The sequence below is a fragment of the Anopheles coluzzii genome, chromosome 2 (assembly GCF_943734685.1).
Source record: "Anopheles coluzzii chromosome 2, AcolN3, whole genome shotgun sequence".
Lineage (NCBI taxonomy): Eukaryota > Metazoa > Arthropoda > Insecta > Diptera > Culicidae > Anopheles > Anopheles coluzzii.
The window spans coordinates 89,064,543-89,076,940 of record NC_064670.1 but is presented as its reverse complement, the minus strand read 5'-3'; the positions used below and the strand labels follow the sequence as shown (position 1 = coordinate 89,076,940).

General features: G+C 42.6%; 2 protein-coding genes across 2 annotated transcripts in view; both read left to right on the top strand.

Annotated features, from left to right (window-relative positions):
• Nucleotides 1-220: 220 nt before the first annotated feature.
• On the top strand, nt 221-1,924 carry LOC120947587 (probable tRNA N6-adenosine threonylcarbamoyltransferase, mitochondrial). Its single transcript, XM_040363042.2, has 5 exons — nt 221-331; nt 416-550; nt 617-750; nt 814-1,281; nt 1,351-1,924. The coding sequence occupies exons 1-5, from the start codon at nt 282-284 to the stop codon at nt 1,818-1,820; spliced, it is 1,257 nt and encodes a 418-aa protein (XP_040218976.2). The 5' UTR covers nt 221-281; the 3' UTR covers nt 1,821-1,924.
• Nucleotides 1,925-2,694: 770 nt separating this feature from the next.
• LOC120947586 (unconventional myosin-XV) overlaps nt 2,695-12,398 on the top strand; it is a 38,933-nt gene continuing 29,229 nt past the window's right edge. The window contains exons 1-2 of the mRNA XM_040363041.2: nt 2,695-3,502; nt 11,592-11,779. Coding sequence (XP_040218975.2) covers nt 11,654-11,779 — 126 coding nt within the window. The 5' untranslated portion in view covers nt 2,695-3,502; nt 11,592-11,653. The remainder of the gene's footprint in view (nt 3,503-11,591; nt 11,780-12,398) is intronic.

Below are 12,398 nucleotides of genomic sequence, written 5' to 3'. Positions count from 1 at the left end.
AGCTGTATATAGCAAAGGTGGTCGTTGATGTGGTTTGTTTTGATTTTATTATCTAATTTTAAAAGCGTTAATACTACGTTAACTATTATTTTTTCACTTTGTCATACCATTTAAAAGCACTAAAAACAAGACTTTTTCATAATTATTTCGATTACTCTTCTGCATGATGTTTTCTTTTTAATTATTGTAGATATATGTATATATAAATCTTGTCAATGTTATTGGTTGTTTTGGACTCGATCGCGTTCTGTAGTCGGAAAACAAACAACAGCTGGGTGAACATGATGCGCAGAGTTTTATCTAAATTTGCTCGTTTTAGGACAGTGAACAGGTATGAAAGTTTGCATCATTTCATCGAGACACATATACGAATAAATTGTAACTATTTATTCACGCTGCATATGCCTTCTTTCAGACATTTGGCAACACAATCCTCCCCGGTAGTGCTGGGAATCGAAACGAGTTGTGATGACACCGGGGCAGCTTTGGTTACCGGCAATGGGACAGTTTTGGGAGAGTACATTCATTCCCAGCAAAGCAGTCACTTGAGGTGAGGAAATATGAATTCACACACGTAATGGTAAAATGTATCTACAGCATCGAAATGCCTTGGCAGGTTTGGTGGAATCATTCCACCGGTAGCGCAAGACATCCACCGTGCCAATATCGAATCCGTTGTGCAAAATGCGTTTAAACTAGCAAATATGACTCCTAACGATATAGATGCAGTTGCTGTCACCAATCGGCCTGGTGTGTAGAAGATATTTCGCTTGAGATACGGTTTGTTATAACCATTTCTTTTTTATCTTTTAGGGTTACCCCTCAGTCTGATAGTGGGGATGAGGTATGCGAAACATATCGCCCGCTCCTACAACAAACCGCTCATTCCCATACACCATATGCAGGCACACGCGTTGATGGCTCGAATGACCTCTACTATCCCGTATCCATTTCTCTGCCTGCTGGTAAGCGGTGGTCACTCGTTGCTGGTATTTGTGGAGAGTACTGCACGATTTCGACTGCTCGGCGAAACATTGGACGATGCGCCGGGTGAAGCGTTAGATAAAATCGCTCGTCGGCTGAAGCTGCGGAACGTGGCCAAGTATGCGCAAATGTCTGGTGGTCAGGCTATCGAAGCAGCAGCCCAACAGGCTGGCGCAAACGACACATCTGCTTACGAATTCCCGCTACCACTTTCTAAATATCGTGACTGTCAGTTCAGTTTCGCCGGACTGAAAAATACCGCCACGAGACACATACTCGAACGAGAATCCACCCTCCGTAAGTGATGGGCAAAGGCTGAAATTGTGGTTTAAAGTGAAGTAATCTGTGTTGTTTCTCACCTCCCAGATCTTGCTCCCGATGCTTTGCTGCCCGATTATGAAGCGTTTTGTGCTTGTTTCTTGAAAGGAGTCACACGGCACATGCTGCACCGAACGCAGCGCGCGATTGAGTACTGTGAACGGCGCAAACTTTTCTCCGATGCCGAACCACACCGCAGTTTAGTCGTTTCGGGCGGTGTTGCTTGCAATGACGTTATATTCAATGCGCTCAGCTCGATGGCGGCCCAGTTTGGGTACAGCACCTACCGGCCACCGAAAAAGTTGTGCACCGATAACGGCACAATGATAGCGTGGAACGGCATGGAGAAACTGCTGGCAAAAGATACTGCCGAAATGACGACGAAGTACGAGCAGGTTGATATAAGCGGAAAGTGCCCTATCGGTGACAGTCTTATCGATGATGTGAAAGAAGCGAACATAGCATGCAAGTGGGCTAAAGTCGATATATTTCCAGGCAAAGAAGAAGTTAGTAGATAGTAATGGGGAGCAATTTTGTTACTAGACAGTAAACTCTAAAGAAACAGTAAACACGATTATTACAGCTTTTAAAAACGCGTATAATAAACACGATTGTTTGCCTAGTCGTAAATGCGTCATAAAATGCAAGAATGTTCTGTCACCTCACAACATTTAGTACTGTATTTTTCAGTTTTCAAGCAGTAATTACATTGTTTTATTTATTCGCTTATTAGTTGAATCAAAACTTAACTAAGCAATACAAACGTTGAAAAAAAAAACCGGCACGACTGAGTTTTGAACGTTTTCGTCGGGCTAACTGCTCGAATTTTGTTTCGTTAAAAATGGTTCGTTCAAGCATAATCAAAATTGTTACCGCTTTTGAGTTTATTAATGTTTTTACAAATGATCATACATCAAACATATTACATCAAATCATTTTATTTAATTATATATTTTTTTGCTTAATTTTAAAATGTACAACTTCTAGAAGGCAATACGATCCATTTTAGCTATTTTAGCTTTAGGAATAGTTAAAAACAACTGATCTAAGTTACGTACAGATGTAGCTTAGAGACTCAAAATCACTAGTATGATTTACACAAGTAAAATTCTAAAACTAGACATTCATTTCAATTTTATTCCTCGCACATGCAATCGTTTGTAAAAGGTTCAGTTTTACCATCTCCACGGCGTTAAAAAACATAAACCAGTCGGCAATGTACCTGTTTGATATAAACACTGCTGAAGTTCGTATAACACCCACCAACACCTTAAACCAAAGCATAGCATAGCGTCTGTGTGCATGGCTATGTTGTGGCACGGTGCGCGTGTATTGGTGCTGGCCGGGCAGCAAGAGGCTGGAGCTAGGCAAAAGTTGCCTCCGATCGATTCTCACAAACCCGTATCGCCCTTACGATCAAACAGGTGAACAAATCCGCAGCGTACGGTCATCAGGTAGTGCGATCGTCCCAAACGGCCCTTCTTGTATGACGTGACGTAGGTGCGGTCACAGGCGAAATAAAGTCTAGCTACGAAAACAAGTTTCAAGCAGTACTCCCGTGCAATTATATTATTTTTCGGTAAAGTGTGTGCGCGCATCCCCAAGACCATCTCCAACCACTCAAATAAAGCTGAAAAGTTCCGAGTTGCTCGTGTGAAGTTTTTTTTTCTTCGCTCCATTGCTTGATCGTGTGATCGTTGGTGCCTTTTTCTTTGCGTGCAATATACATACAAAAAATATGATTCAATGCAGCAGTGGCTACACACAGTTCGTGCTTGTGACGGGGTAGAATCGCTTTTGCGCACCGTGCAATAGAGAGGCAACGGCGAACCACAATCCGCCCCGGGATCGGAGTGGCGCGGCGAGTCGCTGCGCAGCGCTTGCGGTCAAACTAAATGTGCTACGTATGCAGTTTCTCGCGCGTTTGTGTGCTGTCCGGTGCGCTCCGTGAAACGAAGGCAGAAAGGCGTACGGATGCCCAGTGAAATCGTGCTGAGAACGTAACGCATCGAGTGAATAGATCTTGTGAGCCACAGTCTGACGATTTTTTCGACGTTGTGTGAAGATACGTAGCAGTGCGCTGGGAGCAGCAGGAAAATTGAAGAAGAGTTTGACGACCCTACTACTACTACTACACACACACACACCCCGTGAGAAGAAAGTTGGCGGATTCGAAAATCCGCTCTGCCATGCCGTACATGTGAGTGTCATCAGCAAGTTATGTGTTTTTGTGTGTGTCGTTAATATTTGTCCCGGGAAAGGTTTTGGTAAAGCGTTATCATTTGCTATTTTCCGAGCGAGAAATGGCTGCATGAGCTGTCTTTGGAAGTGTGCCAGTTGAAGATTCCATCCGGAGTTTTCGATCGTGCGATCATCATCTACTAACGCTTCGCATGGTCTTGCATGAATCTAACAAATGGTGGCGAAGGGATAGTATAGAGTAGTAAGCATGGTGGAAATATTTAACAAACCTAAGGTGTGGAAGTTATAACAAAAAAAGTCACCCAGTGCCTCCCCAAACGGATTAGATCCAAAACAAGTGACGTGACAAATTCTTGTATAATCTCCCTTCTCCAAACACTTACACACATATACACACACACGCATGTATCCATCTTTTTTAACGGGGGCTGAAACGGTATGCATGATGTTGCTACCCCATTCTATGCTGTGCTCTCTCTAACGTCTTGTGTTTTACCTGAGTGATCACTCGATCTTTCCCAGCGCTCCTTTTCTCCGCTGCTTTAACTTGTGTATATGTACACACACATAGCGGACAGCGAAAGAGAGGGAGCGAGTGAAGCCAACACACATACACACATGGGCCGAACGCGAAGTAACAGTAGAGGAAGGAGAGAAGCGATAGCAAAGAAGCAGAAAACAACGATCGATGTAAGCGGGCACTCCCAGCATCCTAGCCCAGCCGAACCACGTATAAAGCGAGCAGCGAGAAACACATATATAAACAGAATGGAATTCCATTGAAGAAATTGTTTCGTGTCTTGTGCCACTTTTGCGCCAACACTACTAGACGGCCCCCTCCATCGCTGGGTGGTGGCTGTCCGAGGTGGCTGGAATGTTGCCGGATCGGTTGATGCGCATGTGAAGCGCGTCGGGGCCGACGGGGAAGAGTGCGAACGGTCGCGTGGAAGCTTTCCAAGTGAACGTTTGATAGTGCGCGCCACTGATATGGAAAGAAGTGGAGAGGGCATTTTTGAGTAATATCCTTTTTTCTGCCTTGATTGAACTGGTTTCGGCAACTTGCGAAATGGTACACCGAATCCCTAAAACACCCTTAAAGTTCGTATGGAAACGTCACGGCATCTAAAACCCAGTCACTCTGCGGCGAAAAGGTGGAATGTGACAAGGTTCCCTTTTTCGTGTGTATATCTCTATGAGTGTGTGTGTATGTGTGCCGAATTTTTGTCCCATGAACAACGCACCAACGTTGTGAGCAAATACGGACCGCTCTAACCCACTCCTCCGTTCACACACCCGTGCAATCGATCGATTTCTACACCGTCGCGCAATCATTAGACTTGCGCGATGGTGGCAGCGACGAACCTGCTGCTGGCACGGTCGCGGCAATCGGGCGCGGCATGGTGGCGGCACCCTACATTTTGTCGTGCACGCAAATCGGTCGCGCAAGGACTAGAACCGCGGGTAGGCGCAGCACCAAACGAGTTGGCACCGCGTTTGGTGTTTGGCAATCGTGCCCCGATGGTGGCACGCCATAAATTAAGCCGTCATAAAATATGTACACCTTTAAATGGGACACAGAACGTGGCCGAGCACGCTGCTGTTGTGTGCAGAACGATGCTTTTGCGAAATCGATATTGTTGGTAAAAGGGTATTCATTAATGCGTGCCACTTTACTTCCCACTTGATGAAAGGCGGAATTTTAATTGTAGATGGGTGTAGCAATTTAACTTATTTTTTTTTTTAGCTATTGGAAAATGTCAGCAAATAATGCTAAAGACACCATTCAACTATCAACAAAAACCCGCGCTTAAAAAGTGCCTAGAAACTGCTTGCTATCATGCAGCATTTCACCACATTCCTGCTAATGAAATCGTTAGTAGAAAGCTACAACTCCATGTACAAAGTGATGTCAATCAGCACTTCATAATTGTTTCTGTACTCGTACCGGCCATCTTCTAGCGATGGCTCCATGCTTCTCAAGTATTCCCCCGTTGTATCATGTACCTATGTGTGGGGTGCTACTTCCTACCATTTTGTTATCGTACGTGTGCACGTGCTTGGCTGGTGAAATCATAAGTCGTTTTTGTGTTTTTTTCTTTGTAAAGACTTTCCTCATTCCCATACCCAAAAGATCAATATGCAAATACCGAATCGCTTCGCGTGCCTCAACGTATGTGTGTGTGTGTGTGTGTGTCGAATACAGCCAACACAGCCACCGTGGTGGCGTGGTTGACCTAGACCGTGGCGAAAGTTCCCTACTGCTACCGCTGTTTCTGTTTGCCGATTTGCCTTGACTCTCAGGTCCATGCATACGTTAACAGGTTGCGAACTAGCACCACCACCACCACCACCCGTAGGTAACACGACCCACATGAGGGGGATGCGGAAACGGGAAAACATCGTGACACATAACTGTGTATGCGGGCCATGCCCAAGGGTAGATAAAAGCTTGTGTATGCGCAGCTTATCACAATACACGCATGGCGATCGCGCATACAAAATACGTACGTAGTATAAACATCATCCCCAACACGGTCGTGGGCTGTCCTGGGAAGGGAAAAGACAGCTCGCGCTTGAAATGAGGCGCATATTTTGAACCCCACTTGTCAAGTACGTGGTATTTGGATGCTTTTTTCGTTTTTAGTAGAAATCACAGCCCGTCCAAAAATTGGACAATGGCCGTCAACTGCCTCGGGGCAGCCCAACGTACACGACGTTTCGGTATGCAGGCATTTCTATGCAAATGAAAACAAACGTGACCGTGTGGACACTTTCTCTTTATGTGTGACACGGCTGGCTTGATCGAATGCCAGGCGGGTAGGATCGAAAGCTCGAGCGAAGATCACCGATCGGCGTGGAGATTCGATGGTTCCGGTTTTTGTTTTTTTGGTTATCTCTTACTCAGTGTTTGTCTCCTTTTCGCTCCCTCTCTCCCTCTCTCTCTCCCTCTCTCTCTCTCCCTCTCTCTCTCTCTCTCTCTCTCTCTCTCGGATGGCACAGGTGCCTCGCTTATGGTACGCCCTGCCCATTCGTGCGTCACGGCCAAGGTTTTAATTGGAACGCAAGCGGAAGGAATGTGTGTCCGTCTACATTTCGGGGGGAGGTCGGATGTGCTTTATTTCATTTCATTTCATTTTTCCTATTGCTGTGTTGTGCCACAGTTTTTCCACGGTGTGTTTTCCGTTTGGCGGTACCGTTTCCGTACCAGCAGCGCAGGTACGTCCTTGAACTCGGGCGGTGCACAACAGCATGTGCACAACAATGGCGTGTCGGTGGAGCTGAAATGGAGCGCGCGGGTCTTTTTTCGGTACTATTTGTTGCAGATCGCTTTAAAAGATATGACGCCGATAAAGCACCAATGGCACAGATATAGCCTTATAGGCTTTATTTTGTTTTTTTTTTTCGTCAATAGCAAGGCGAAGCCGTAAAACGTTTTGCTGCTTTTAGCGGCTTAACATTGAGCGTTTCCCATTTGTTGCGCCTGCAGCGACTACGCCCATCGAGATTTATTGGGTGTCAAGTGTGGAGTGGCTTTTGTTTCACTTTTACTCGTCGATCGGTCGTCGTCGTCGACTGATTGCTAGTAAGCTAGGATATGTATGTGATGAAGGCTTCGCTAAACCATTTCAAGGGTTTATTTGGCCTCTGTTGACCAAAAAATGATTTTGGTTTTTTAAAAGAATTCAAAAACACGTTCCAAAATTTCCCATTCTCTTTTTTCTTGCTATTGCGTTCGTTGTAAAATAATATAGAATTCAATAACATTGCAATACACTGTAGAAGTTAAATTGAATGTTAGAAAAGCACCAGCAGCAAAACAATGATTATACCACAGTGCACCACCACCGTCCACTCCAATGTTACAAAACGGTGGCTCGGCAAAGCAGTACCATAAAACACTATTTCAATGTTTTATTTATCAGTGCGATATAGAAATTATCTAATTATCTGCAGCTACTCTAAACACTCCCCGCAGTGCTCCGCGATCGTGGTAAATATGTTCACAGGCCGTTACCCACCCTAACGAGCGTACCTTTAACCGCTCCGTTTTGTGGCACCGATCGCTGGCCGATCGGACAGTTAGATAACTCCGCGCGGCAGTAGCAGTACAAAACAATAAACAGTAATTGTGGACATTGTTTGCATCTGTCCCGTGCGTTTAATTCAATTAGAGCTAATAATGTTGCAAAATGCTTTCGATCCCACATCCCGCCTTTTACACCCTGCCCAAACGCCCCCCCGAAAACAATTGAAAGAGTTGTGCGCTTTTTCCTCCTCTCCTCCGCTTTTTTTTTATTTGACATTTGACGCACCCTTTTGCGTAGTTTGTGTCGTCCCTCCCGAGCGAAACCCTCCCGAAAAATCTCCAGCTACACTAAATTGAAAACTGAACAGACCAACAAAGCAAAACAAAAAGCACACTGATTGTTTTCCGTTCCTAAAAATGTTAAAATCTAGATTACGAAGTTTCTCTTACTTTCCGCCCGATTCACAAGCTCGGGCGGGCGCAAACCGATTGCTGAACAGCATCGATTTGTATGGACGCTCGTAGTTTTCTCCAAACAAAATCGTTGATCAATTTGCACTTCCCTTCCCTTTGCCTCTAGTTGAGTGGCCTCATTAACGGGCTGCGGGCTTCGCGAAGAGCCGGTCGCGAGCAGTTGTGTGTTGTTCGACGCGTCTAGACGCGGTTTTAGACTCATCTGCTTATCATGCCTATGCCACATATTCATGCGAATGCGCGATTAGCATCGGTTCTGCAGCGTTTTGCAGTGGTTGCACACACACAAAAAATGCTGATATTTCAATTAATTAACTGCCTAACTTAAGAGCGCAGGAAAGTCTTTTGTCTGTTTGGAGAATTTGTTTTAAGGTTTATCGTGATGTTTTTCGTAAATGCATGTTGGATGTGCATATCTATTGAAAAAGCAATTAAAGATAACAGGCAAACAAAAATTTGCATGCGTCACAGTTGTGATCATCGTGTGGTTTACGATTGTACATATGCATATCACGCCATGGGGTTGGAGCAAAAATATCATGCGAAACAGAAGAAAAAGTAGATAAGGTTAATGAACTGACCAGTGTAAAGCAAGTTATTTGCTAAGCCTTCTTCTTCTGAACGTGTAGTAATAATTGTAGCTTCCTTAAATATTGTACTACAAAATACAGAGTATTTACGTATTATCTTCACTGTTCCTATTCAAAAATAAGCAGTGATAAGCTATAAATGCTTGTTTCGTGACTCCATCGGTAGCGGAAATATATCTTCATGTTCATGCTTTCAAATGCAATGAGTTTATCGTTCTAGGGCTTTAAACATTTGATCAAATAATTTCTGCATTGAATCAAGTTTGAAAATCAATAGCTAAATATCTGCTTCACAGCTGTTTTTATTTTTGTCTTTAGCAGTTATTGTATTCAAGGCTTAAAAAGATATCTCTGTTATTCCATAGCCATTTACTTTGTTATTCTTTAATGTGATTTTGTTTCACTCCTTTGCATATGGACATGGTTTATTTTATAACTTAATGCTTAACAAAAATAGCGTAGCACGACACCCGGTCCATCGTATGACGGACTCGTTTCATTCGAGATTTGCCACGAGACCTCTCCAAGTTATGGTACTAGGAAGTTTGTTGTTTGTAGTATTTCAGCCTGGTCTTTAGCCTGTGGCAAAATTTGATTTGAATCGTTTGAAGCACATACGAACACATACGTTAGTATATCACAAAGATTGAAGATGTCCGTCTTGAGATAATGAAAAAAGCCAACTCATTCTCATGCCTATATACCTATGATACATTATTTGTCGCGCCTTCGGGATAAACTGATGCTTATTTGTTGATATTAAAAGGTCAAATGGATCCGATAGAAATCCATGACAGTGACTGCTCCCACAAGGCCTTCTTCGAGCTTCGATTCTTATCGCAGCTTTTCCACGTAGCAAGAACTGACTATTCGCATGTGTAATAGAAAAAAAAGACATGGTAGTTTTACCAAGACAAAGATACGAACAAACTAATGTATCCAGTTTGTTAAGCTCACAAATAGGGCTAACTACGGTTAGGTAAGAGTTTTGAGGGATGAAAAAAGCAACTAATAGCTTTTTGGTTAATTAGTATATTCGCCAAAGGAATGCTGGAACACATTAAGAACAATATTATAAATCTAGAGATTTATAAACGTAACGACCATGAAAATGTGCATACATTATATTAAATTCATGTTTTATCATAAAATGTGTTGAAGCTTTAAAGTTTCTACCCATTTTTATGTTTTTTTTAATTAAATAAAAACAAGAGTTTTTTCGTGCAGTTTTGAAATGTTCGGGTAAGACTGACTCCTAATATGGGAAAGATGGACACCACGAAGGGTAAGATGGACCCCTGTAAAAAACGTTAGGAGGTTTATAATATTTTAACATATCCACGTCCTGGTACGCACTTAAACCAATTCTAGGCCAATTGCAACAGTAGTTCATTCAGTCGTGAATTGTAAGCACCACTTCTAACACCTTAGAAGTGGAATGCAGAATCTAATGCATTTTTAAAATATTGGGCACTAACAGCGGACGTTGCTCCAGCTAACAGAACAACAGTTTAAAACTTCACTTTAGGAAATTACTCAGTGGAAAGTCCGCGATCCCAGCATGTTTGAGGGACTTGTTAGTAGGTCAAGCAATTTTTCCATTGAAAATTCAACTTTTTGGTGTTTGTAATCCAATAGAATCTCTTCTCTATTCTTGAATGATGTCATATCAATGCCTCTTCTTTTTGTTGATTAAAGTTGTCCAAGTCGTGACAAGATATTGGGTTCCGTGAAGTGCCTAATCAGCATGTAGCGTGCATAACGCATGAATGTTATTTTACCGGTGTTTCATTTGTCGCCTAATTCAATATTTTCTCTAGTTTCTTGATGGTTAATATATTTCTAATAACCTTATTTCAGGTATTTGATGAAATAGATTCATCACCAATTGATATAAGTAGTTAAATAAATCAACAAATTCGGTGTCCATCTTTCCCTACGACATAGTGTCCGACTTTCCTGCTTTGGTGTTAGGATTCATAAACCGCCAAAGAACAAGATTTTTATTGCTTTCATTCTCGTTCTTTCGCCAGTTTTTTGCATATGTAATAAAACATCCAAAAATATAAACAATGCAAGGTACCGAGCATAAGATCCGCAGTAGTCAAATTAGATCCACAATGGTGCGCACGATTTACAATTTGTTTTGTTCGTGAATTTAACAAATGTTCTCAAATTTCTTGTTTTACTTTGAGTGTATATGCTGCATTGTTGAATTATTCGAAAATTACCTTTTTCATGTAGTTACGAGAAATGTCCATCTTATCCGCATTGTCCGTCTTTACCTACCTTCCCGATACATCGATGAATGTTATAAAACTCTTAGAAATTCAAATACATACGCAAACATACATACATACATACATACGCGGCCACCTGAAACTACAACCAGTAATAAATTACTTTGCAAATAAGTAACCTGATTAAAGATTCTTGCAATTGTTACACTGATTTTCGGAATCAAAGTTTTGAAATAATTGACAGCGCAATCTTTCGTTGTTCATCTTACAACTTTGTTAACAAATATCAAATAACAATCTCGTGCTTCGCATGTTAAAAGATTCTAGAAAAATTTCATGATGATCAAATTTTAAACACTATTCCGATGTATCCAAACAAAACTCTACTTACATTCGGTATTTATGCAATAGTTAAGCTTTGTAAAATTTCTGATAACAAATAAAACCTTTCAAAACTGTAAATACAAATATTTTCTACTAGATACAAAAAAGTTTTAGCTCCATCATTTCAAAATTGTTCCTTATGCCACATAAGCAGGGCTTGTTTGCGTTAAGCCCCTATATTGAACTTTTATTTATCATTTCATAAGCAATGCTCCAGATTTAAGTTGACTTCACACTAAGTGATGTGTTGAGTGAGTGGTTAGGTGTTTAAAGATATCGATATTAGAGTTACATTACACAATGAACTAAAAAATTGAAACCTTCTATTGCCACACTTTTACAACATCTATTTTTACCTCTTTCTTCACGCAGGGTTCGTTTAACCTAGTGACATCGAACATACACCAACGGTATCAAAGGTACAACCGGTCACCATGGATTGGTCGACGGGCGATCTGGTGTGGTTCGATCCGGGCCTCGGCCACCCGCTGCCGGGGGAGATCCAAGAAGTGCATCGTGCCGCTCAGATGATCATCGTGCAGGCACTTATCAACGGCAAGGTAGGTAGTTTCCAAACGCGCGCATCATTAACCATGTAAGTTTGACGCGAGCGGTGAGAGAAAAGGCTCACGCACGTATTGAGCGGCTTACAAGAATATGGTGAAGAAGGAGAAGAAAAAGCAAAGCTGGCAGCAGTGCAAAATGCAGATTTGCGATCAATTTGGGTCTATTAGGGTGTTCGCACCCACGTACACACTGCACAAAAACAGCAACAAAAAAGCCGTTTTTTATCGTTTTCCAAACTCACTTCCAAGAGATTGTTGTGTTCGTGTGTGTGATAGTGTGAGTGGCTTCTCGTTTGCTCTGTTGCGACTGCATGCGCAGTAATAGGAAAATTGCAACTGCACCCGACGGCCGCTCACACTCGCGTTTGCGGCTGGTCAAACTAGTTTCAAATGCGTGCGCGCAACTTTTCCACCCGATCGAGCGGGTGTTCGGGTTTTTCTTTGATACGGGTACGAAAAAGAGCATGTTCCTTTTGCACCATCGGCTGCACGGGTGTCCCAAAGGGAGTGCAAGAGCGAAACGGTTGCAGGCAAGGTTGCACTCTGTTGCAATTGCACATCTCTCCGGTTGGTCTGGCGTTGGCGGCCCGAGGATGCACAGTTGCACTGGAAA

Excerpts from the sequence above, each read along its gene's own strand:
- LOC120947587 (XM_040363042.2), top strand. The coding sequence starts at position 282 with ATGATGCGCAGAGTTTTATCTAAATTTGCTCGTTTTAGGACAGTGAAC. Across the intron at positions 551-616 it reads CAGCAAAGCAGTCACTTGAG|GTTTGGTGGAATCATTCCAC; the intron begins GTGAGGAAATAT and ends ATGCCTTGGCAG. Across the intron at positions 1,282-1,350 it reads CGAACGAGAATCCACCCTCC|ATCTTGCTCCCGATGCTTTG; the intron begins GTAAGTGATGGG and ends CTCACCTCCCAG.